Source organism: Melospiza melodia, chromosome 30, assembly GCF_035770615.1.
Source record: "Melospiza melodia melodia isolate bMelMel2 chromosome 30, bMelMel2.pri, whole genome shotgun sequence".
Taxonomy (NCBI): domain Eukaryota; kingdom Metazoa; phylum Chordata; class Aves; order Passeriformes; family Passerellidae; genus Melospiza; species Melospiza melodia.
This window is the reverse complement of record NC_086223.1, coordinates 3745968-3771792: the sequence shown is the minus strand read 5'-3', so window position 1 is coordinate 3771792 and position 25825 is coordinate 3745968. Positions and strand designations below refer to the sequence as shown.

General features: G+C 57.2%; 1 protein-coding gene and 3 gene segments (V, D, J or C); all 4 read left to right on the top strand.

The window, feature by feature from the left end:
• Positions 1–27: 27 nt before the first annotated feature.
• On the top strand, positions 28–1994 carry LOC134430809 (T cell receptor alpha variable 1-2-like). The segment is given in 3 exon segments: positions 28–111; positions 963–1258; positions 1833–1994. Coding segments are annotated over 3 exon segments (507 nt in total).
• Positions 1995–3974: 1980 nt separating this feature from the next.
• On the top strand, positions 3975–5345 carry LOC134430856 (T cell receptor alpha variable 1-2-like). The segment is given in 2 exon segments: positions 3975–4058; positions 4915–5345. Coding segments are annotated over 2 exon segments (432 nt in total).
• Positions 5346–5995: 650 nt separating this feature from the next.
• Positions 5996–8480, top strand: LOC134430808 (uncharacterized). The gene is given in 4 exon segments (XM_063178690.1): positions 5996–6047; positions 6506–6798; positions 6800–6998; positions 8383–8480. Coding segments are annotated over 4 exon segments (642 nt in total).
• Positions 8481–8664: 184 nt separating this feature from the next.
• LOC134430761 (T-cell receptor alpha chain constant-like) overlaps positions 8665–25825 on the top strand; it is a 161353-nt gene continuing 144192 nt past the window's right edge. Inside the window, 1 exon segment of the C gene segment in view lies at positions 8665–8743. Coding sequence covers positions 8695–8743 — 49 coding nt within the window.

Genomic DNA, 25825 nt, shown 5'->3' with positions numbered 1-25825 from the left:
ACCTCCTTCCTGCCTCTGCCTCGCTCAGAAAACACTTGGTCACTCAGCAGCCTGCTCTCGGCATGCAGCTCGCATATCTCATCCTCACCGTCTTCCTGGGACAGCTCCTGGGTAAGTCCTGGCTTTTCCCCAAGGCTCCCCTGTTCTTCTTCTTCTTCTTCAACCCAGGATATCCTCAAAAGCCAAATCAGGACCATGGGGGAAATGGCAGTGAATAAAGGGAAAAGGCTGAGAATAATCTGCGTCTCTTTGTGGTTTTGCAAGTGTTTCCTGAAGAAGCTCCTTGGTTTGTAAAGGAAAAGGGAAAGGAGAGGAGTGAAACCTCAGACTTCTCTTTCTCTTCTCTCCCCATCAGTCCATTTGCCTCTGCCTCTCTCTTCTCATCCTCCTGCAGTCACTTCAAGAGATCTCAGATGTCTCTACAATCGAGCACTCTTCCCATTTAGATCTAAATTCCCACATTCTGCCTAACCTGCCCCGGGTACCTGACAGATTTTCATGCCATTACATTATCAGGGTGTTCCATTCTGCCTCCAGGCTGACACAGCTCTGCCTCAGCTCCCCGTGTTCGCTGGCATGGACACAACCGGGGCTCCCTCTTCCCAAGCTCAGCTTTGTGCGTGCTCAGGAGCTTTCAGGCATGAGAGAGATGGGGAAAGCAGGACGAACCTTTCTGCTGTACCTCGCTGGGCACTGCAGGCAGCTGGAGGGATGCTGGTTGCAGCACACAAAGTTCAGGCATGGCAGGCTGTTCCCTGGTCCTTCAAGCAGAGGGAGCAGGAGCAGGGACACAGCCCAGCTCTCATTTGGGTGATACAGAGCAGAGAGCTCCGAATCCCTGCCCAAAATCTCTCAGGACTCTGCTCCAATGCAGGAGCTTTCTCCACCAGGGATTTCCATCCACTTCCATTTGCTTCCCATTGTCTTTCCCTGTGGAGCTGCTCACCTTCACTTTCTTCCAGGCACCACGGGGCAGGACACGGTCACCCAGGAACATGGACCAGTCTTGGTGAAGCAGGGACACCCCTTCCACACCATATGCAAATACCACACCAGTTATTTTACTGGCTTACTGTGGTACCAGCTGAGGAAAGGCGAAGCCCCAGAGCTGATCTCCTATCAAGCAGGGGCTGGCTCCAAGCGCAGCGGCCGTTTCACCATGCAGCTGAACACCACGGGCAAATCCAGTGTCCTGCAGCTGGAGGAAGTGGAGCTCTCTGACTCTGCCTTGTACCTCTGTGCTCTGCAAGACACCCTGGTGCAGGGAGCTTCCTCAGCTGTGCAACAACCCCGGGCAGGGAGGGGATGTGTCAGGGCAAGGCTGAGCTTGTGAAAGGGACTCTGATCTCACCCTGATGCTCACCAGAATTTCCATCCCCATGTGTCTACAATCGTCTGATGGTTTTTGTAGCATCCATCCTAGCATTTCCCTTAGGAAAAAGTCTTGGACTATTTTGACTCATTTCCATATTGTGTAGTCTCTAAGGAAAGAAAAATACACGCTGTCCTTGTCTGAGACGTTGTCCTTCCACAACTTCCACATTAAAGCACTCCTTCCCTCTTTCTAATATTCTTGCCTTTTTGTTCTTTCTCCCGCATCCTCCCATTCTTCAGGGACTTCGCCTATTCTTCTATCATTCACGCATTCATCTCTCCATAAACCATTCATGCACACTTCGATTCCTACTTATCTCCGTAGCATCCTCTGGGAACTGTTTTCCTCCACATCTCTCTGTGTTCCTGACAGCTTCTGCAGGCTTTATTCTGGAGATCGGCAGAGCTGGGTTGAAAGTAGGAGTTAAAGTTTGTTCCTTTTGTCTCCCTGGCAGTAGATGCAGTCAGAGCCCAGGTACAGCAGGAGCCATTCCTGGAGACCACCGAGGGCACCGGCATCAACATCACCTGCTAACATCCCAAAATCCAGACCGGTTATTGGATCCAGTGGTACCGTCAGCTCCCTGGCCAAGGACCCGAACTCCTCGCACTCACTATGAAAGAGTCCAAAGAGCTGCCGAATGGTGCAGGATCGCTGTCGGTGTCGGCAGATCGGAATTCGAGCTGGCTGTGGCTCGCTGAGCCCCGGCGCGGGGACGCGGCCGTGTATTACTGCGCGCTGGGGGCCACGGGCAGAGGAGCCGGGGCTGCGGCCGGGCACGAACCGCGGCGGGCGGGGCCGGGCGGGGCCAGCAGGGGGCGCTGCCGCTCCGCCCGCCGGGGCCGCCGAGCGCCGCTCGTCCCGGGCTGCCGGGCCGGGGCCGCCACCAGAACCGAACACAGGCACCGGCAATGGGACCGGCACCGGCACCGGCAATGGACATCGGTACCAATCCCTCAATGGGACCGGGACCGACACCACCATCGACGCCGGCATCGTCATTGGCCGGACGGGGCCAGCAGGGGGCGCTGCCGCTCCGCCCTCCGGGCTCCCGAGCCGCGCCTCCGCAGCTCCTTCCTCTGCCCCCAGTCCGCAGCACCGACACCGCACAGCCCCGCACAGACCCCAACACTCCTCACAACCAGCCCACAACCTGCACTCACACTGTCCACACACACAGTCCGGCCTCACCTCCGGCTGGACCTTGAGAGCGCCAGGGCTGGGAGCTGACAAAGCAGCACAACCGACGGGCACACAAGGGCTAATTTATGGAGTGCTGTCAGGTCAGTAGGTCAGTGCATGAGAGGTGTTTGCATTGAGGTGACAAAGAAATGCCTGTCTCTGCAGAAATGTCTCTGCTCCATAATGCAAGTTGCATTGTCACCTAGCTGTGTAAGGCAGGTGTACTTTTAATGCCACCAGAGGATGGAATTCACCTCTCTATATTTTGTTCTCATCCTCAGATGTCCACAGACATCCATGGATGTGCATTCAGCATCTTCCTGAAAGAGTAGAACATCCGAGAGGGAAAATAATAAATCGGTTGGAGTAGTGGAGCATTTCAAATCCCCTGAGGACACTGTCACACTCACCAGTCCCCTAAAACTGATTTTTCCCCTTCCCTTCACACCGGTAATTTCTCATGTATAAATAAAAGAAAATGCCAGGAATTAGCAGTGCTGCAAGTGTTGCAGGGAGACACTTGACAGACTGTGCTCCACATGATGTTTCCCCCCAGAGACATGCTCTAGAGACCCCATTTCCTTTGGGGACAGGAGCCTTTCAGCATCTACAGAAACTCCTTGGGCTGAGAGAGCTCACCTGAGGCCACAGTCAGGGCTTGTGAAAGGTGAGTGTCTGTTTCTCTAAGGCTCACATGAGGACCATTTTCTTTTCCAAGGAAAGGATAAAGAAAAGGGAAAGTGATGAACAAAGCACACAATGAGACCAATCTTGCAGTAGGTGATAAGGGGAGAAAGAGAGAGCTCAGAGCTCTCCAGCTTCTAATTGATGGGCCATTAGGAAAGGGCTGTGAATTGGCTCAGGCTGAGCCTTGTCAGTGACAAGAAGGGACAAAAGGAACATGAGGATAATGGAGGTTGGAGGGCGTCTTGTGGGGTTAGGGAGCACCCACCAAGGAATGCGTGTGAGCCTGTGCAGCCTCCAGCCATGGGGCTCTCCAACACCCATCAGGATTTGGAGATTAGCAGTGACCCCAGAGAGCTGAGGACACCTCAGGAAGGTGAGAAACCTCAGCGAGGAAGAAATGCATGAGATACCAAATGTCCAGCCCTGGGTGTGCAGCAGAGCTGCCCATTGCAGCTGCGGAGCTGAGGACTCCACTGCGAGCTGAGCAGGAACAGCCCTTTCCCATCACTGATGCCCCAGGGGCACGGAATGCTCACAATGCCAATGGCTGAGGGAGCCTCGGCGGCTGCTGCTGGAGGAGCCAGAAACGCACAAGGAGCATTTCAGGCAGGCAAGGACAGGCCATGGCTCTGCCTGCTCCCGCCGCTGCTCCCTTTGCTCCCGCCGAGCGTCGTTTCCGCAGCTCTGTTCTCTCGGGGCTGGGACCTCCTTCCTGCCTCTGCCTCGCTCAGAAAACACTTGGTCACTCAGCAGCCTGCTCTCGGCATGCAGCTCGCATATCTCATCCTCACCGTCTTCCTGGGACAGCTCCTGGGTAAGTCCTGGCTTTCCCCAAGGCTCCCCTGTTCTTCTTCTTCTTCTTCTTCTTCTTCAACCCAGGATATCCTCGAAAGCCAAATCAGGACCATCAGGGAAGTGGCAGTGAATAAAGGGAAAAGGCTGAGAATAATCTGCGTCTCTTTGTGGTTTTGCAAGTGTTTCCTGAAGAAGCTATCCAATTTATAAAGGGAATGGGAAGAGACAGAAACCTCAGTCCTTTCTATGTTATTTCTCTCGCCTTCAATCCATCTGCCTCTGCCTCTGTCTTCTCATCCTCCTGCAGTCACTTCAAGAGATCTCAGATGTCTCTACAACAGAGCACTCTTCCCATTTAGATGTAAATTCCCACATTCTGTCTAATCTGCCCCGGGCACCTCACCGATTATCATGCCATTACATTATCAGGGTGTTCCATTCTGCCTCCAGGCTGACACAGCTCTGCCTCAGCTCCCCGTGTTCGCTGCCATGGACACAACCAGGGCTCCCTCTTCCCAAGCTCAGCTTTGTGTGTGCTCAGAAGCTTCCAGGCATGAGAGAGATGGGGAAAGCAGGATCAACCTTTCTGCCGTACCTCGCTGGGCGCCTCAGGCAGCTGGAGGGATGCTGGTTCCAGCACACAACGTTCAGGCGTGGCAGCCTGTTCCCTGGTCCTTCAAGCAGAGGGAGCAGGAGCAGGGACACAGCCCAGCTCTCCTTTGGGTGATGCAGAGCAGAGAGCTCCGAACTCCTGCCCAAAATCTCTCAGGACTCTGCTCCAGTGCAGGAGCTTTCTCCACCAGGGTTTTCCATCCACTTCCATTTGCTTCCCATTGTCTTTCCCTGTGGAGCTGCTCACCTTCACTTTCTTCCAGGCACCACGGGGCAGGACACGGTCAGCCAGGAACATGGACCAGTCTTGGTGAAGCAGGGACACCCCTTCCACACCACATGCAAATACCAAACCAGTATTTTACGGGGATTGCTGTGGTACCAGCTGAGGAAAGGCCAAGCCCCAGAGCTGATCTCCTATCAAGCAGGGGCTGGCTCCAAGCGCAGCGGCCGTTTCACCACGCAGCTGAACACCACGGGCAAATCCAGTGTCCTGCAGCTGGAGGAAGTGGAGCTCTCTGACTCTGCCTTGTACCTCTGTGCTGTGCAAGACACCCTGGTGCAGGGAGCTTCCTCAGCTGTGCAACAACCCAGGGCAGGGAGGGGATGTGTCAGTGCAAGGCTGAGCTTGGGAAAGGGACTCTGATCTCACCCCGATGCTCACCAGAATTTTCATCCACATGTGCGTACAATGGTCTGATGGTTTTTGTATCATTCATCCTAGCACTTCCCTTAGGAAAAAAATTTGTACTATTTTGACTCATTTCCATATGGTGTAGTCTCTACGGAAAGAAAAATACCCGCTGTCCTTGGCTGAGACCTTGTCCTTCCACAACCCAGCCCTGCTGCTTTTGGCCCCACGTGTCCTCAGCAGAGCCCAGGGCTGGTTTTGTGTCCCTGCCTTGTGTGCTCTTGGAGCAGCCCCGTTTGCATGGACACATGTGAAGCACGGATTTTTCTGTGGCTCCACATGGGGTAGCACGGCCCTGGGTCTGTCCGTGTGTGTCCGTGGATCGGGAGGGAATGTCCTGACCATGCCAGAGACACCGAGCACTGACCAGCACAGAGCAGCAGTTGCTCAGGCTCACAAACAGCGTGAGCGGGGCCGGCAGCCGCCCAATGCAGGTGTGTGCAGGGTGGATCTGCTTCCCAGGCGGTGTCGCTGCTGTGTGCGATGGGACACAGCTGTCCCTTGTCCCTGGCCATGCCAAAGGTCCCTGTGTCGCTGGTTGTGCCGGTGCCGTGAGAGGCGGGGCGGAGCTGGGGCGGCGCAGAGGAGGCGGCACGGCCGCAGCAGAGCCGGGGCTCAGGGGCACAGCGAGGCTCGGCCGGCGGAGCGGCGGCATGCGGCGGGCTCGGGCCGCGGGGCTGCCGGCGCTGCTTGTGCTGCTCATCGGTACGTGGGGATGGGGTGATGCCGCAGGGGCCCGGAGGCTGCCGCCCTGCCTGGCCTCTGCACAGACCTCTTTCTGAGAACACTTCTCCCATTCACCCCTGCCTCTTCTCTATCCCAAACTTCTATTCTGTGCCAAAACCTGCACAAACATTCCTTCTTTAGAACACATGAAGTCAGTCCTTACCCCCTTCTAATATTCTCCTTCTCTTTTTGTGCCTTCTCTCACATCCTCCTGTTCTCCCGTGGCTCTCCTAATCCTTCTGTCATTCACACATTCATCTCCCAACAAGCCATTAATGCGCACCTCCATTCCTACGTATTTCCATGACATCTTCTGGGAACCGTTATCCTCCTCATCTCTCTGTGTTCCTGGCTGCTTTTGCGGACTTTGTTCTGGGGATTGGCAGAGCTGGGTAGAAAGTAGGAGTTAAAGTTTGTTCCTTTTGTGTCCCTGGCAGTGGCTGCAGTCAGAGCCCAGGTACATCAGGAGCCATTCCTGGAGACCACCGAGGGCACCGGCATCAACATCACCTGCGCACATACCAAAATCCAACCCACTGACTGGATCCAGTGGTACCGTCAGCTCCCTGGCCAAGGACCTGAACTCCTCGTACTCACTCTGAAAGATACCAAAGAGCTGCCGGGCAGTGCAGGACAGCTGTCGGTGTCGGCAGATCGGAGTTCGAGCTGGCTGTGGCTCGCTGAGCCCCGGCGCGGGGACGCGGCCGTGTATTACTGCGCGCTGAGGGCCACGGGCAGAGGAGCCGGGGCTGCTGCCGGGCACGAACCGCGGCGGGCGGGGCCGGGCGGGGCCAGCAGGGGGCGCTGCCGCTCCGCCCGCCGGGGCCGCCGAGCCCCGCTCGTCCCGGGCTGCCGGGCCGGCACCGCCACAAGAACAGAACACAGGCACCGGCACTGGGACAGGGACACAGGCACCGGCAATGGACATCGGTACCGATCCCTCAATGGGACCGGGACCGACAACACCATCGACACCGGCACCGTCATTTACCCGGGTGGGGCCAGCAGGGGGCGCTGCCGCCCCGCCCGCCGGGCCCCAGGGCCTCGCCTCCGCAGCTCCTTCCTCTGCCCCGAGCCCACAGCACCGACACCGCACATCCCCAAACACGCCTCCCACACGCCTCACACCCGCCCACAACCTGATCTCACACAGCCCCCACACACACAGTCTGGCCCAGCTCCGGCTGCTCCTTGACAGCGCCAGGACTGGGAGCTGACAAAGCAGCAGAACCGACGGGCACACAGGGGCTAATCCATGGAGTGCTGTCAGGTCAATAGGTCAGTGCCTGAGAGTTGTTTGCATTGAGGTGACAAAAAAATGTCTGTCTCTGCAGAAATGTCTCTGTTCCACACTGCAAGCTGAATTCTCAACTGGCTGTGTAAGGCAGGTGTACTTTCAATGCCGCCGGAGGATGGAATTCACTTCTCTACATTTTGTTCTCATTCTCAGATGTCCACAAACATCCATGGATGTGCATTCAGCATCTTCCTGAAAGAGTAGAACATTCGGGAGGGAAAACAATAAATCGGTTGGAGCAGAGGAGCATTTCATATCATTGAAGGGTTTGCTTATACCAACCCTCCCCCTGAACTCGATTTGCCCCTTTCCCTTCACTTCAGTAACCTATTAAACATCCAGAAGAACAAATGCCAGGAATTAGCAGCGCTGCAAGCACTGCAGGGAGACAACACTTGAAAGACTGAACTCCACTTGATGTTTCCCCCCAGAGAGTTGCTCTAGAGACCCCATTTCCTTTGGGGACAGGAGCCTTTCAGCATCTTCAGAAACTCCTTGGGCTGAGAAAGTTCAGCCGAGGCCACAGTCAGGGCATGTGAAAGCTGAGAATGTCTGGTTCCCTAAGGCTCACATGAGGACCATTTTCCTTTCCAAGGAAAGGATAAAGAAAAGGGAAAGTGATGAACAAAGCACACAATGACACCAATCTGGCAGCAGGTGATAAGGGGAGAAAGAGAGAGCTCAGAGCTCCCCAGCTTCAAATTGATAGGCCATTAGGAAAGGGCTGTGAATTGGCTCAGGTTGAGCTTTGTCACTGAAAAGAAGGGACAAGAGGAACATGAGGATAATGGAGGTTTGAGGGGGTCTTGTGGGGTTAGGGAGCACCCACCAAGGAATGCGTGTGAGCCTGTGCAGCCTCCAGCCATGGGGCTCTCCAACACCCATCAGGATTTGGAGATTAGCAATGACACCACAAAGCTGAGGACATCTCAGAAAGGAGAGAAACCTCAGCGGGGAAGAAGCCCCCGAGCTCCTGAATGCCCAGGCCTGGGTGTGCAGCAGAGCTGCCCGTTGCAGCTGCGGAGCTGAGGACTCCACTGCGAGCTGAGCAGGAACAGCCCCTTCCCATCACTGATGCCCCAGGGGCACGGAATGCTCACAATGCCAATGGCTGAGGGAGCCTCGGCGGCTGCTGCTGGAGGAGCCAGAAACGCACAAGGAGCATTTCAGGCAGGCAAGGACAGGCCATGGCTCTGCCTGCTCCCGCCGCTGCTCCCTTTGCTCCCGCCGAGCGTCGTTTCCGCAGCTCTGTTCTCTCGGGGCTGGGACCTCCTTCCTGCCTCTGCCTCGCTCAGCAAACACTTGGTCACTCAGCAGCTTGCTCTCGGCATGCAGCTCGCATATCTCATCCTCACCGTCTTCCTGGGACAGCTCCTGGGTAAGTCCTGGCTTTTCCCCAAGGCTCCCCTGTTCTTCTTCTTCTTCTTCTTCCTTCACCCAGGATATCCTCAAAAGCGAAATCAGGACCATGGGGGAAGTGGCAGTGAATAAAGGGGAAACACCTTGAATAAAGGCAAAAAGAAAATCTGCTTTTCTGTGCGGTTTTGCAAGTGTTTCCTGAAGAAGCTCCTTGGTTTGTAAAGGAAAAGGGAAAGGAGAGAAGTGAAATCTCAGTCCTTTCTATGTGATTTCTCTGACCTTCAATCCATCTGCCTCTGACCCTCTCTGCTCGTCCTCCTGCAGTCACTTCAAGAGATCGCAGCTGTCTCTACAACAGAGCACTCTTCCCATTTAGATGTAAATTCCCACATTCTGTCTAATCTGCCCCGGGCACCTCACAGATTTTCATGCCATTACATTATCAGGGTGTTCCATTCTGCCTCCAGGCTGACACAGCTCTGCCGCAGCTCCCCATGTTCGCTGCCATGGACACAACCAGGGCTCCCTCTTCCCAAGCTCAGCTTTGTGTGTGCTCAGGAGCTTTCAGGCATGACAGCGATGGGGAAAGCAGGATCAACCTTTCTGCCGTACCTCGCTGGGCACCTCAGGCAGCTGGAGGGATGCTGGTTCCAGCACACAAAGTTCAGGCATGGCAGCCTGTTCCCTGGTCCTTTAAGCAGAGGGAGCAGGAGCAGGGACACAGCCCAGCTCTCCTTTGGGTGATGCAGAGCAGAGAGCTCCGAACTCCTGCCCAAAATCTCTCAGGACTCTGCTCCAATGCAGGAGCTTTCTCCACCAGGGATTTCCATCCACTTCCATTTGCTTCCCATTGTCTTTCCCTGTGGAGCTCCTCACCTTCACTTTCTTCCAGGCACCACGGGGCAGGACACGGTCACCCAGGAACATGGACCAGTCTTGGTGAAGCAGGGACACCCCTTCCACACCACATGCAAATACCAAACCAGTAATTTTTATGGCTTGCTGTGGTACCAGCTGAGGAAAGGCGAAGCCCCAGAGCTGATCTCCTATCAAGCAGGGGCTGGCCCCAAGCGCAGCGGCCGTTTCACCACGCAGCTGAACACCACGGGCAAATCCAGTGTCCTGCAGCTGGAGGAAGTGGAGCTCTCTGACTCTGCCTTGTACCTCTGTGCTGTGCAAGACACCCTGGTGCAGGGAGCTTCCTCAGCTGTGCAACAACCCAGGGCAGGGAGGGGATGTGTCAGGGCAAGGCTGAGCTTGAGAAAGGGACTCTGATCTCACCCCGATGCTCACCAGAATTTTCATCCACATGTGCGTACATTGGCTGATGGTTTTTGTAGCATCCATCCTAGCATTTCCCTTAGGAAAAAGTTTTGGACAATTTTGACTCATTTCCATATTGTGTAGTCTCTAAGGAAAGAAAAATACCCGCTGTCCTTGGCTGGGACCTTGTCGTTCCACACTCCAGCCCTGCTGCTTTTGGCCCCACGTGTCCTCAGCAGAGCCCAGGGCTGGTTTTGTGTCCCTACCTGGTGTGCTCTTGGAGCAGCCCCGTTTGCATGGACACACGAGAAGCACGGATTTGTCAGTGGCTCCACACTGGAGAGCACGGCCCAGGGTTTGTCCGTGTGTCCCTGACCAGGAAGGAATTTCCTGACCATGCCAGGGGCACCGAGCACTGACCAGCACAGAGCAGCAGTTGCCCAGGCTCACAAACAGCGTGAGCGGGGCCTGCAGCCGCCCAATGCATGTGTGTGCAAGGTCGATCTTCTTCCCAGGCGGTGTCGCTGCTGTGTGCGATGGGACACATCTGTCCCTTGTCCCTGGCCGTGCCAAAGGTCCCTGTGTCGCTGGTTGTGCCGGTGCCGTGAGAGGCGGGGGCAGAGGCGGCCGGGGCGGAGCTGGGGCGGCGCAGAGGAGGCGGCAGGGCCGCAGCAGAGCCGGGGCTCAGGGGCACAGCGAGGCTCGGCCGGCGGAGCGGCGGCATGCGGCGGGCTCGGGCCGCGGGGCTGCCGGCGCTGGCTGTGCTGCTCATCGGTGAGCGGGGCTGGGGGGATCCCGCAGGGGCCTGGAGGCTGCCGCCCTGCCTTGCTTCTTTACAGACCTCTCACTGAGAACTCTTCTCCCATTCATCCCTCCCTCTTTTCCATCCCAAACTTATATTCCATGCCAAACCCTTCACAAACATTCCTTCTTTATAACTGCTGAAGTCAGTTCTTACCCCTTGTTAATTTTCTTCATGTCTTATTGTGCTCTGTCCCACAACCTCCCGTTCTCCCGTGGCTCTGCTAATCCTTCTGTCATTCACGCATTCATCTCTGCACAAGCGATGAATGGACACTTCCATTCCTACATATCTCCTCTGGGAGACATCCTCTGGGAACTGTTTTCCTCCTCATCTCTCTGTGTTCCTGGCTGCTTCTGCGGGCGGTGTTCTGTGGATTAGCAGAGCTAGGCAGAACGTAGGAGTTGAGGTTTTTTCTTTTTCTTTCCCTGACAGTGGCTGTGGTCAAAGCTCAGCTGAAGCAAGAGCCATTCCTGCAGACCACGGAGGGCACCAGCATCACCATCAACTGCTCACATGCCAATATCCGGACTGGCGATTTCATCCACTTTTACCGTCAGCTGCCTGGCCAAAGACCCGAACTCCTGGCAGTCACTGCAAAAGCTCCCAAGGCGGTGCGAGTCCCTAAAGGGCGTCTGACGGTGTCGGCAGATCGGAGTTCAAGCTCGCTGTGGCTCGCTGAGCCCCGGCGCGGGGACGCGGCCGTGTATTACTGCGCGCTGGGGGCCACGGGCAGAGGAGCCGGGGCTGCGGCCGGGCACGAACCGCGGCGGGCGGGGCCGGGCGGGGCCAGCAGGGGGCGCTGCCGCTCCGCCCGCCGGGGCCGCCGAGCCCCGCTCGTCCCGGGCTGCCGCCACCGGCACCTGCAATGGGACCGGGACCATTACCTGCACTGACACCGTAAATGAAGCTGACACCGGCAATGGGCATCAGCCCCGGCAATGGAGATCAGATCCGACACCGCCAATGGGACCAGGACCAGCTCCTGCACTTTCACCAGAACTGACAGCAACAGCAGCAATGGACATCAGCACCGACACTGGCACTGGCAATGCATATCGGCACCAGCCAATGGGACCAGGACCAGCACCTGCACTTTCACCAGAACTGACAGCAACAGCAGCAATGGACATCGGCACCGACACCGGCACTGGCAATGGACATCGGCACCAGCACTGACTCAAGAACCAACACTAACGCCAGCAATGGACATCAGTACTGACATCGGCACTGGCAATGGGACCAGCACTGACACCTGCACTGACACCTGAACCGACACCCACAACAGCAACGGATATCGGCACCAACAGCAGCACCGGCACCCATAGCAGCACCAACACCCCCTCCGGCAGTGACACTGACGCCGACACCGGCACCTTCAGCTTGGCGTCACGGACCAGGCTCAGCCCCTCTTCTCAGCCTGGGCTGTGTCCGGCTGAGCTCCTCATGGCAGCAAACAGCCCCGCCAGACCACAGTTCCATGTCCACACTGTGAAAAACGCCAATCACTTGTTTTTAAGATTTTAAATGTTTTATAATAATAAAATGGATATTAAAAAAGAGCAACACAACAAAAACTTTGCCCGGGGCTTGGCTGGGACCTTGTCCTTCCACACAATGCTCCTGCCCTGCTGCATCTGGCACCGTGTGGCCTTAACAAAGCCAACAGCTGATATCACTACTTGGTGTGTTCCTGCCTTGTGAGCTGTTGGAGCAGCCCCATTTGCAGGGACACATGAGAAACACAGATTTCTGTATGACTGCACACAAATATTTGTGTCTGTCCGTGTGTGTCCCTCGTCGGGAGGGAATGTCCTGACCATGCCAGGGACACCAAGCACTGCCCTGGCCCTGACCAGCACAGAGCAGCAGCTGCCCAGGCTCACAAACAGCCTGAGCGGGGCCGGCAGCCGCCCAATGCAGGTGTGTGCAGGGTGGATCTGCTTCCCAGGCGGTGTCGGTGCTGTGTGCGATGGGACACAGCTCTCCCTTGTCCCTGGCCGTGCCAAAGGTCCCTGTGTCGCTGGTTGTGCCGGTGCCGTGAGAGGCGGGGGCAGAGGCGGCCGGGGCGGAGCTGGGGCGGCGCAGAGGAGGCGGCACGGCCGCAGCAGAGCCGGGGCTCTGGGGCACAGCGAGGCTCGGCCGGCGGAGCGGCGGCATGCGGCGGGCTCGGGCCGCGGGGCTGGCGGCGCTGGCCGTGGTTCTGAACGGTGAGCGGGGAAAGCAGCAGTGGGGGTGGTCGGGAGGCTATGCTAGACCCCACTTGCCCTAAGATTCTTCCCTTACCCTTCTTCTCCTTCTCGTTTTTGTTTTTGCTCTCTGACCCCTCCTTTGCTGCCATAGGGTTTTTTTTTTGCCTCAGTGAAATCCTTCCCAGCGAGTTTGCCTATGCCACTCCAATTTTCCATCCATCCATCCATCCATCCATCCATCCATCCATCCATCCATCCATCCATCCATCCATCCATCCATCCCTTCATGCAGATCTATTTTCCCCATCCCTTTCTCCTCTTAAAAATATCAATTGTCCTTCAAAACATCCATCATCGATTCTTGTCCCCGGACAAACATTGTCGGAGAAATATTCTCTCCATACTCAATTATAAGAACCCATCTCAGTAAACGCTGTTCCGTCTACCTCTCCCATCTCTTTCTGCAAGGCATTTTCTGATAAATAAAACTGATTGTTGCTTTCTCCCTGGCAGTGGCTGTGGCCAGAGCCCAGGTACAGCAGGAGCCCTCACTGGAGACCACCGAGGGCACCGGCATCAACATCACCTGCACACATACCAAAATCCAGACCAGCCAAACCATCTACTGGTACCGTCAGCTCCCGGGACGAGGACCAGAATTCTTCGTGAGCATTCACAAAGACTCCAAAGAGCTGCCGGACAATGCGGGCCATGTGTCGGTGTCAGCAGATCGGCGTTCGAGCTGGCTGTGGCTCGCTGAGCCCCGGCGCGGGGACGCGGCCGTGTATTACTGCGCGCTGGGGGCCACGGGCAGAGGAGCCGGGGCTGCGGCCGGGCACGAACCGCGGCGGGCGGGGCCGGGCGGGGCCAGCAGGGGGCGCTGCCGCTCCGCCCGCCGGGGCCGCCGAGCCCCGCTCGTCCCGGGCTGCCGGGCCGGGGCCGCCGCCAGAACCGACACTGACATTGACACCGGCCTTGACACCGACACCCATACTGGCATTGACAACAGCAGCTCCAGCTTGGAGTCACCAACCTCCCTCAGCCCCTCCTATCAGCACTGCCTTAAGGAGCTTTTGCCCCAGCTGCCTGATCTCCCTTGCACCAAACCCATCCAGTCCCAAAATCTTTTGACACGCTTAGTGGCTATGCAAATCTTTAACTTCCCCCGTCTGGATTACAGGGGTTCCATGCTGCTGCCCTTCCCTGCCTCCCAGATCAGGAGGCCAGTTGTCTTGATGATAACCAGTCCAATTCTTGAAGACTGAGGCACAGAATATGTTAAGCACCTCAGCCGTTCCCTTGTCTTTCGTGAATATATTCCTCAAAAGAGTGGACTGAGAACAGAAGAAAACAATCTCGGCAGAGACATGTCTCATGTGGGTAATTTAGGAAGAGAATGAGAAACGGAAGTGGCTTCAGACTCACCTGGTTTCCGTACTCAGAAGGAGCCTGGGTGCAATTGAACAGTGATGCAAGAGATTTGCAGGGGGTAGAGGCGCTGAAATGCAGTCCCTGCTTCCTGAGCCCTCCTTTTTAAGTTGCTCTAAACATCACACTTTGCCACTGCAAATTGCCAGCCCCAATAAGGATGGTTTCACCCAAGCTTGGATTTGTAGTTTAATTCCGTTTAAAATGCTGGGAGTGCCACAGCATGGCTGGGAGTGTTCACACATACACAGGAACACATGGTCATGGACACACACAGGTCTCTCCAGGTCAATGCAGAGCTGCTCTTCGCTGGTCTGCGTCACATTGGTTTTGTGGACAAGGACAAAGGCTCGGGCTTTATGCCCAGGTCCTATATCCGTGCGAGTGGATTTCATTCCAGTGCCCTGAAGGACAATTCGGAAGTCCCCACATGACAGCAAAGGGAGGATGTCAGGGAACACATGTTGGGAGTGAAGGAAGCCCAGGCACTGTCAATCCTGATCTCCACGGTCCCAGCCCGATCCCCGCCCCCCAGGCCGGCCCCGCCGCTCCCGACGTGCCGAGAGCCGAGCGCCGCCCCGCAGGCCCCGCGCTCGCCACCGCTCCGTTCCCTGCCAGGACTCGGCCCGAGCCCGAGCGGCAGCGGCGCAGGGCTCAGCCCCGGGGCGGAGCTGGGGCGGCGCAGAGGAGGCGGCACGGCCGCAGCAGAGCCGGGGCTCAGGGGCACAGCGAGGCTCGGCCGGCGGAGCGGCGGCATGCGGCGGGCTCGGGGCGCGGGGCTGCCGGCGCTGGCTGTGCTGCTCATCGGTGCGTGGGGGCTGAGAATGGGCCGCGGTCTGGGGCTGGGGTGATCCCGTTGGTCCCTGCAAGCTGCCGTCCTGCCTGGCTTATTCGCTGACCTTCTCCTAGTGCTAATCACCTGTTCGTCCCTCCCGTTTTCCATCTCATACTCCTGCAGAAATCTAATTCTATTCTATGTTCGACTCTGCAGAAGCATTCAAGTCCTCTCGTTCTTTATTACTTACAAAGTCAGTCCTTGCCCGTTCTAACTCCTTTTCTCTTTGTTCTTTTTCCCACTTCTCTCCTTTCTCCAGGGAGTGCACCATTCTTCCTGGCATTCTGGCATTCATCTCTTCACAAAGCAGAAATGGAGATTTCTCTTCCTGCCTATCTTGAAATCCCCTCGGTACTTTTTCTCTCATCATCTCTGTACATTCCTCATTGTATCTGCAGGCTTTCTTCTGTGAAGTAGGGCATTGGAGGATTTTTGGAGGATTTTAGCCTTGTCCTTTTTCTGTTCCCGGCAGTGGCTTCAGGCAGAGCCCAGGTGCAGCAGGAGCCATTCCTGGAAACCACCGAGGGCACCGGCATCAACATCACCTGCACACATACCAAGAAAGTGAGCGGCGATTACATCCATTTCTACCGTCAGATCCCTGGCCAAAGCCCCGAATTCCTCGCCCTCTCTGCTAGAGGTTCCAAGCCACTGTCAGACATTGCAGGATCGCTGTCGGTGTCGGAGGACGGGCGTTCGAGCTGGCTGTGGCTCGCTGAGCCCCGGCGCGGGGACGCGGCCGTGTATTACTGCGCGCTGGGGGCCACGGGCAGAGGAGCCGGGGCTGCGGCCGGGCACGAACCGCGGCGGGCGGGGCCGGGCGGGGCCAGCAGGGGGCGCTGCCGCTCCGCCCGCCGGGGCCGCCGAGCCCCGCTCGTCCCGGGCTGCCGGGCCGGGGCCGCCACCAGAACCGACACCGGCAACAGAACCGGCACCGGCACCGCCAGTGTTCATCAGAACGGACACCCAGAGCGGCAATGGGACCGGGACCCACACCAGAACCGGCAACAGCAGCTCCAGCTTGGAGTCACCCACCTCCCTCAGCCCCTCTTCTCAGCACTGACTTAATGAGTTTTTGCCCCCGCTGCTTGCTCTCCCTAGTACCAATCCCATCCAATCCGAAAGCCTTTTGAGCCACTAAGTGGCTTAGCTAATCTTTAACATCCTCAGTCTGATTTTCAGGGGTTCCATGATGCTCTCCTTCCCTGTCTCCCCGATAAGGAGGCCAGTGGTCCTGATGATAATCAATCCTAATCTTGAAGACTGAGGCAGAGAAGGTATTAAGTACGTCAGGCATTCCCTTGTCTTTGGTGAATATATTCCTCGTGAGAGTGGAGTAAGCACAGAAGAAAACTACAACTGCTGAGACATTGGTCAAGTGGGGAATTGTGTAAGAGAAATTGTGTAAGAGAAATTGTGTAAGAGAAATTGTGTAAGAGAAAGACAAAGAGAAGGGGCTTCAGACTCACTTGGTTTCCAGACTCAGAAGGAGACTGGGTGCAGTTGAACAATGATGCAGCAGCCTGGAGGACATTTATCCAGGGAAGAGGTGCTGAAATGCAGACCCTGCTTCCTGAGCCATCCTTTTCCAGCTGGTCTAAAAATCATACTCTGCTAGTCCATATTGCCAACCCAAACAAGGATGGTTTCACCCAAATTGGGATTTTTAGCTAATGCCGTTTGAAATGGTGGGAGTGCCACAGCATGGCTGGGAGTACTCACACACAGACACACACACCGAGATACACACAGACACATTGACACACAGACACACGGACACACAGACACACGGACACACAGACAGGACTCTCCAGGCCAACGCACAGCTGATCTCCCCTGATCTGCATCACGTTGGTTTCATGGACACGGAGAAAGACTGGGTCGTTATGCAAACGTCCTGTATCCGTGTGTGTAGATTTCCTTCCAGTGCCCTGAAGGACAATTCGGGAGTCACCACATGACAGCAAAGGGAGGATGTGAGGAAACAGATGATGGTAGCGAAGGAAGCCCAGGCACTGTCAATCCTGATCTCCACGGTCCCAGCCCGATCCCCGCCCCCCAGGCCGGCCCCGCCGCTCCCGACGTGCCGAGAGCCGAGCGCCGCCCCGCAGGCCCCGCGCTCGCCTCCGCTCCGTTCCCTGCCAGGACTCGGCCCGAGCCCGAGCGGCAGCGGCGCAGGGCTCAGCCCCGGGGCGGAGCTGGGGCGGCGCAGAGGAGGCGGCACGGCCGCAGCAGAGCCGGGGCTCAGGGGCACAGCGAGGCTCGGCCGGCGGAGCGGCGGCATGCGGCGGGCTCGGGCCGCGGGGCTGCCGGCGCTGGCCGTGGTTCTGATCGGTGCGTGGGGGTGCCGAAAGGGCCGCGGGGTGGGGATGGGGTGATTACAGAAGCCCCCGGCGGCTGCCGTCCTGCCTGGCTTATTCACCGACGTCTTGTCGAGAGCTGTTCCCCCATTCATCCCTCCCTCTTCTCCATCCCTAAGTCCGGCAGAAATCTCTGGGTTCTACTCTTTGCACTATCCTGCAACAGCGCTGCTTTTTAATAACTCACGAAGTCTGTTCTTACCCCTTCTTACTATTCTAACTTTTTTGCTTTCTCCCACATCCTCCCAGCGACTCCACCGATCCTCCTGTCATTCACACATTCCTCTTTCCACAAACGACTAATGGACACTTCTCTTTCTGGGTATCTTGAAATCCTGTGGGAACTCTTTTTCCTAAACTTCTCTGTAGGTTCCTGTTTCTGCACGATTTGTACTGTGCATTGTAGGATTTCAGGTTTGTCCTTTTTCTTTCACCGGTAGTGGCTTCAGGCAGAGCCCAGGTGCAGCAGGAGCCATTCCTGGAGACCACCGAGGGCACTGGCATCAATATCACCTGCACACATCCCAAAAAAGCGAGCAACGAAAACATCCATTTCTACCGTCTGCTCCCGGGTCGTGCACCCGAATTCCTCGCAATCATTTATGGAGGCTCCAAGGCACTGCCGGACATTGCAGGACAGCTGTCGATGTCGAAGGACGGGAGTTCGAGCTGGCTGTGGCTCGCTGAGCCCCGGCGCGGGGACGCGGCCGTGTATTACTGCGCGCTGGGGGCCACGGGCAGAGGAGCCGGGGCTGCGGCCGGGCACGAACCGCGGCGGGCGGGGCCGGGCGGGGCCAGCAGGGGGCGCTGCCGCCCCGCCCGCCCGGGCCGCCGAGCCCCTCTCGTCCCGGAATGCCGGGCCGGGGCCGCCACCAGAACAGACACCGGCACCGGCAATTGGACCGGGACCCATTCCAGAACCTACACCGGCAACGGCAGCTCCAGCTTAGAGTCACCGACCTCCCTCAGTTGCTCTTCTCAGCACTGCCTTAAGGAGCTTTTGCCCCAGCTGCCTCATCTCCCCAGCACCAATCCCTAGGTCTTGTGAGCCTCGAAGAGGCTTAGCAAATCTTTAACTTTCTCTGTCTGGATCACATAGGTTCCTTGCTGCTTGCCCTCCCTGTCTCCCAGACCAGGAGGCCACTCCTGAAGATAATGAATCCTAATCTTTAACACTGAGGCAAAGAAGGTGTAAAACACCTCAGCCGTTCCTTTTTCTTTGGTGACTACATTCCCGAGGAGAGTGGGCTGAGTACAGAAGAAAATAAGCACTGCTGAGACATTTGTCATGTGGGTAATTTTGTAAGAGAAAGAGAAGGGGAAGGAGCTTCAGACTCACCTGGTTTCGACACTCACAAGAAGCCTGGGTGCAGTTGAACAATGCTGTAGCAGCAAGAAGGAGATTTATCCAGGGTAGGGATGATGAAATGCAATCCCTGCTTCCTGAGCCCTGCTTTTTAATTTGTTCTAGACATCACACTCTGCTACTGCAAATTGCCAACCCCAATAAGTATTGTTTCGAGCAAGTTTGGATTTTTAGTTTAATTCCATTTGAAATGCTGGGGGCGCCTCAGCATGGCTGGGAGTGCTTACACACACACAGACACATGGACACAGAGACATACCGGCCGGTGTCTAAAGGCCAGTGCACAGCTGATCTCCCCTGAGCTTCATCGCATCAGTTTCGAGAACGCAGAAAAGGGCTGGGGCTTTATGACCAGGTTCTGTATCCGTGTGTATGGGTTACATTCAAATGCCCTGAAGGATAATTCCGGAGTCCCCACATGACAGCAAAGGGAGGATGTGAGGGAACACATTATGGGAGCGAAGGAAAGCCAGGCACTGTCAATCCTGATCTCCACGGTCCCAGCCCGATCCCCGCCCCCCAGGCCGGCCCCGCCGCTCCCGACGTGCCGAGAGCCGAGCGCCGCCCCGCAGGCCCCGCGCTCGCCACCGCTCCGCTCCCTGCCAGGACTCGGCCCGAGCCCGAGCGGCAGCGGCGCAGGGCTCAGCCCCGGGGCGGAGCTGGGGCGGCGCAGAGGAGGCGGCACGGCCGCAGCAGAGCCGGGGCTCAGGGGCACAGCGGGGCTCGGCCGGCGGAGCGGCGGCATGCGGCGGGCTCGGGCCGCGGGGCTGCCGGCGCTGGCTGTGCTGCTCATCGGTGCGTTGGGGTTGGCACCAAGGGAGCCGGGGATGGGGCTGGAGTATTCTCCAGGGAGACTGGCACGGATTTTCCCCTCTCCTCCCCAACTCCTTCTCTCTCCTGGTCTCCCTGCCATCTCTCATCCCAGCAAGCCTTCATCATTTGCGTTGGTAAAGCCTGCCTGCATGTATTCCTGCTTTTCTATGCACCTGTACCTTGCTCTATACATCCAGCATTTATTTTTACCCTGAATATACACCATTCTTTTCTTCACTTAAACTCCTAATTTCTCCATCCATCTGTGCATGTGCAGACCTAACTTCTGCCTTATCTAGGCATGCATGAATTTCGAATTCCTCACATTCCCTTCGAGTCTGCCTCTGACTTTTGGCCACTGTTCCCGACTCTGTCTGGCAAAAGAAACCTCAGAATCCCACGGTTTTACCATGTTTGTGCTTTCTCTGTCCTTCCCCAGCAGTGGCCGCGAACACAGACCAAGTGCAGCAGACGCCGTGGGCAGAGACCACCGAGGGCACCGGCATCAACATCACTTGCCAGAACCCCAAAACTGCTGCCGACTCTACCCAGTGGTACCGCCAATTCCCACACCAAGCCCCCCAGCTGATAGCAATAGCTGTCGTAGGCACAAAACCCGTGCTGGAGCCAAAGGGGAGTCTGACGGTGTCGGCAGATCGGCGTTCGAGCTGGCTGCGGCTCGCTGAGCCCCGGCGCGGGGACGCGGCCGTGTATTACTGCGCGCTGGGGGCCACGGGCAGAGGAGCCGGGGCTGCGGCCGGGCACGAACCGCGGCGGGCGGGGCCGGGCGGGGCCAGCAGGGGGCGCTGCCGCTCCGCCCGCCGGGCTCCCGGGCCGCGCCTGCGCAGCTCCTTCCTCTGCCCCGAGCCCGCAGCACCGACAGCGCCCGTGGCAGCCAAAGGCCCGCGCGCTCCGGGCCTGCCGGCCCTCACTTTGACTGCTGTTTCTTCTCCTCACTTCCAGTCCATCCCCGATTCTCCCTGATGCCTTTCTGGGAATAAAGCAGCTTCCTGAGTACGAGAAGTAATTAAAGAAATGCTACTGCACGTACACAAGTGCCAAAAACACACTCTGGAGCTTGGACACACCCAAAGAGTAACTCATACCTCTGCATTTATGAAGAGGTGTGTGCACACACATTTCCAAAGGAGACCCAGGCACAGACACTTCTCCTTCTGCTGTGTCCTCACTGATGGGCAAACACCCACAATTTCTCCTAATCCCGCTCCTGCACCCAAGTCTGTGCGTGCACATCTACGTGAACACTCCTGTGCAGAGATGTGCACGCACAAAGCGTATCCCAACACAGATCTATCCCACACACCTACATATACACCTTCCCTTCTTCCCTCCTCAGCTCACCCAGATGGTCACTGGTTCTTGCCTCCCTGTGTGTCAGCTTTGGGCTGCTGGTTCTGACCCTCCCCTGTTAAACTTGCATTCAGGAAAGTAGTTGTATCCCAATGGATATCTTACCCTGTGTTCAGCCTGTGAGTACACAAACCATGCCCAGAGTTTTCCTGACTCCTTGTCCTTCCCCACAAGGCTCCAGCCCTGATGCAGTTGTTCCCAGGATCCCCCATCAGTATCCATGGCTGATTGTGTTCTTGCGTGTGTTCCTGGTTTGTGTGCTCGTGTATTCTGTCTCTCTGTCAGTGTGTGTGTCCTCTTATGTTACTCAGCTAGTGGAGTGCATTGATCACAGTAGATATGCTCTCCACTGCTCTACCCTGAGCATCAGAAAGCAGCATTTGCCCACACTCAGAAGGAGCAGGGGTATAATTGGACAATGATGTAGTAGACCTCCAGATTTGTCCAGGGAAGAGGCACCGAAATGCAGACCCTGCTTCTTGAGCCCTCCTTTTTCAATTGCTCTAAAGATCACGCTCTACTGCTGCCAATTGCCAGCCCCAACCTGGATGGATCGACCCAAATTTGGATTTTTAATTTAATGCCATTTGAAATTATTGGAGCACCTCAGCATGGCTGGGAGTGCTTACACATACACAGACACACAGATGCACGGACACACAGAGAGGTCTCTCCAGGCCAGTGCACAGCTGCTCTCCCCTGTGCTGCATCACGTTGGTTTCATGGACACGGAGAAAGGCTGGGGCTTTATGCCCAGGTCCTGTATCCGTGTGTGTGGGTTTCATTCAAATGCCCTAAAGGACAATTCGGGAGTCCCCACATGACAGCAAAGGGAGGATATGAAGGAACACATTATGGGAGTGAAGGAAGCCCAGGGACTGTCAATCCTGATCTCCACGGTCCCAGCCCGATCCCCGCCCCCCAGGCCGGCCCCGCCGCTCCCGACGTGCCGAGAGCCGAGCGCCGCCCCGCAGGCCCCGCGCTCGCCTCCGCTCCGTTCCCTGCCAGGACTCGGCCCGAGCCCGAGCGGCAGCGGCGCAGGGCTCAGCCCCGGGGCGGAGCTGGGGCGGCGCAGAGGAGGCGGCACGGCCGCAGCAGAGCCGGGGCTCAGGGGCACAGCGAGGCTCGGCCGGCGGAGCGGCGGCATGCGGCGGGCTCGGGCCGCGGGGCTGCCGGCGCTGGCTGTGCTGCTCATCGGTGCGTGGGGGCTGAGAATGGGCCGCGGTCTGGGGCTGGGGTGATCCCGTTGGTCCCTGCAAGCTGCCGTCCTGCCTGGCTTATTCACTGACCTTCCTCTAGTGCTGATCTCCCGTTCATCCCTCCCGTTTTCCATCTCATACTCCTGCAGAAGTCTAATTCTATTCTATGTTCAGCTCTGCAGAAGCATTCAAGTCCTCTCGTTCTTTATTACTTACAAAATCAGTCCTTGCCCCTTCTAACTCCTTTTCTTTGTGTTGTTTTTCCCACTTCCCTCCTTTCATCAGGGAGTGCACCATTCTTCCTGGCATTCTGGCATTCATATCTTCACAAAGTAGAAATGGAGATTTCTGTTACTGCTTACTTTAAAATCCCCTCAGTACTTTTTCTCTCATCATCTCTGTGCATTCCTCACTGTATCTGCAGGCTTTCTTCTGTGAAGTAGGGCATTGGATGATTTTAGCATTGTGCTTTTTCTGTTCCCGGCAGTGACTTCAGGCAGAGCCCAGGTGCAGCAGGAGCCATTCCTGGAAACCACCGAGGGCACCGGCATCAACATCACCTGCACACATTCCAAGAAACTGAGAGCCGATTACATCCATTTCTACCGTCAGCTCCCGGGCCAAAGCCCCGAATTCCTCGCCCTCACTGCTAGAGGTTCCAAGCCACTGTCGGACACTTCAGGATCGCTGTCGGTGTCGGAGGACGGGAGTTCGAGCTGGCTGTGGCTCGCTGAGCCCCGGCGCGGGGACGCGGCCGTGTATTACTGCGCGCTGGGGGCCACGGGCAGAGGAGCCGGGGCTGCGGCCGGGCACGAACCGCGGCGGGCGGGGCCGGGCGGGGCCAGCAGGGGGCGCTGCCGCTCCGCCCGCCGGGCTCCCGGGCCGCGCCTGCGCAGCTCCTTCCTCTGCCCCGAGCCCGCAGCACCGACAGCGCCCGTGGCAGCCAAAGGCCCGCGCGCTCCGGGCCTGCCGGCCCTCACTTTGAATGCTGTTGCTTCTCCTCACTTCCATCACATCCCTGAGCCTCCCTGACGCCTTGCTGGGAATAAAGCAGCACCCTGAGTAGAGGAAGACGTAATTAAAGAACTACCGGCGCACGCATAAGAGTTCACAGTACGACAAACACACTCTGGAGCTTGCACGCACCCGAAGAGTAACTCATAGCTCTGCATTTATGAAGAGGTGTGTGCACTCACATTTCCAAAGGAGATCCAGGCACAGACACTTCTCCTTCTGCCATGTCCCCAGTCATGTGCAAATACCCACACTCGTTCCTATTCTGGCTGCTGCACCCAAGTGTGTTCATGCACATCTGTGTGATCATTCCTGTCCAGTCATATTCACACATAAAGTACATCCAAAAACGCATCTATTCCCACAAACTTACATATACACCTTCCCTTCTTCTCTCCTCAGCTCACCCCGATGGTCCCTGGTTTTTGCCTCCCCATCTGTCGGCATTGGCCTGCTGATTCTGACCCTGTCCTCATAAAATTGCCTTCAGGAAATAATCATGACTCTCTGGTCATCTTACTCTGTGTCCAGCCTGTGTGTACACAAGCCATGCCAGGGTTTGCCTGACTCCATGTCCTTCCCCACAAGGCTCCATCCTTCGGCAGTTGTTCTCAGGTTTCCTCAGAAGCGTCCATGGCTCTTTGTGTCCCTGTCTGTGCTCTTGGTTTGTGTGCACTTGTGTACAGGCAGGGTCTGCAGGAATCCATGTTGGAGCACAAATTCGTGTATGAATTTCCCCCCGTCTGTGTGTGTGCGTGCCTGTGTCTGTGTGTGCGTGCCCTGTTGTGTCACACAACCGGTGAAATGCGTTGATCACAATGGAGACGCTTTCCACTGCTCTGCCCTGAGCATCACAGAGCAGCATTTGCCCAGACTCAGAAGGAGCCCAGGGTGTAATTAGACAATGATGCAGCAGCCTGGAAAAGATTTGCCCAGAGAAGAAGCGCTGAAACGCAGTCCCTGGGTCCTGAGCCCCTCTTTTCCAGCTGCTCTAAACACAGAAACACGGACACATGGACATACAGACAGGACTCTCCAGGCCAGTGCACAGTTGCTCTCCCCTGAACTGCCGCACATTCATTTCAGGGACACGGAGAAAGGCTGAGGCTTTATGCCCACGTCCTGTATCAATGTGTGTGGGTTTCCTTCCAGCACCCCGAAGGACAACTCGGGAGTCCCCACATGACAGCAAAGGGACGATGTGAGGGAACACATTGAGGGAGCGAAGGAAAGCCAGGCACTGTCAGTCGTGATCTCCACGGTCCCAGCCCGATCCCTGCCCCCCAGGCCGGCCCCGCCGCTCCCGACGTGCCGAGAGCCGAGCGCCGCCCCGCAGGCCCCGCGCTCGCCTCCGCTCCGTTCCCTGCCAGGACTCGGCCCGAGCCCGAGCGGCAGCGGCGCAGGGCTCAGCCCCGGGGCGGAGCTGGGGCGGCGCAGAGGAGGCGGCACGGCCGCAGCAGAGCCGGGGCTCAGGGGCACAGCGAGGCTCGGCCGGCGGAGCGGCGGCATGCGGCGGGCTCGGGCCGCGGGGCTGCCGGCGCTGGCCGTGGTTCTGATCGGTGCGTGAGGGTGCCGAAAGGGCCGCCGGGTGGGGATGGGGTGATTACAGAAGCCCCCGGAGGCTGCCGTCCTGCCTGGCTTATTCACTGACGTCTTGTCGAGAGCTGTTCCCCCATTCATCCCTCCCTCTTCTCCATCCCTAAGTCCGGCAGAAATCTCTGGGTTCCACTCTTTGCACTATCCTGCAAAAGCGCTGCTTTTTAATAACTCACGAAGTCTGTTCTTACCCCTTCTTACTATTCTAACTTTTTTTGCTTTCTCCCACATCCTCCAAGCGACTCCACCGATCCTCCTGTCATTCACACATTCCTCTTTCCACAAACGACTACTGGACACTTCTCTTTCTGGGTATCTTGAAATCCTGTGGGAACTCTTTTCCTAAACTTCTCTGTAGGTTCCTGTTTCTGCACGATTTGTACAGTGCATTGTAGGATTTCAGGTTTGTCCTTTTTCTTTCCCCGGTAGTGGCTTCAGGCAGAGCCCAGGTGCAGCAGGAGCCATTCCTGGAGACCACCGAGGGCACTGGCATCAATATCACCTGCTTACATCCCAAAAAAGCGAGCAACGAATACATCCATTTCTACCGTCAGCTCCCGGGTCGAGCACCCGAATTCCTCGCAATGATTTATGGAGGCTCCAAGGCACTGCCGGACATTGCAGGACAGCTGTCGATGTCGAAGGACGGGAGTTCGAGCTGGCTGTGGCTCGCTGAGCCCCGGCGCGGGGACGCGGCCGTGTATTACTGCGCGCTGGGGGCCACGGGCAGAGGAGCCGGGGCTGCGGCCGGGCACGAACCGCGGCGGGCGGGGCCGGGCGGGGCCAGCAGGGGGCGCTGCCGCTCCGCCCGCCGGGGCCGCCGAGCCCCGCTCGTCCCGGGCTGCCGGGCCGGGGCCGCCAC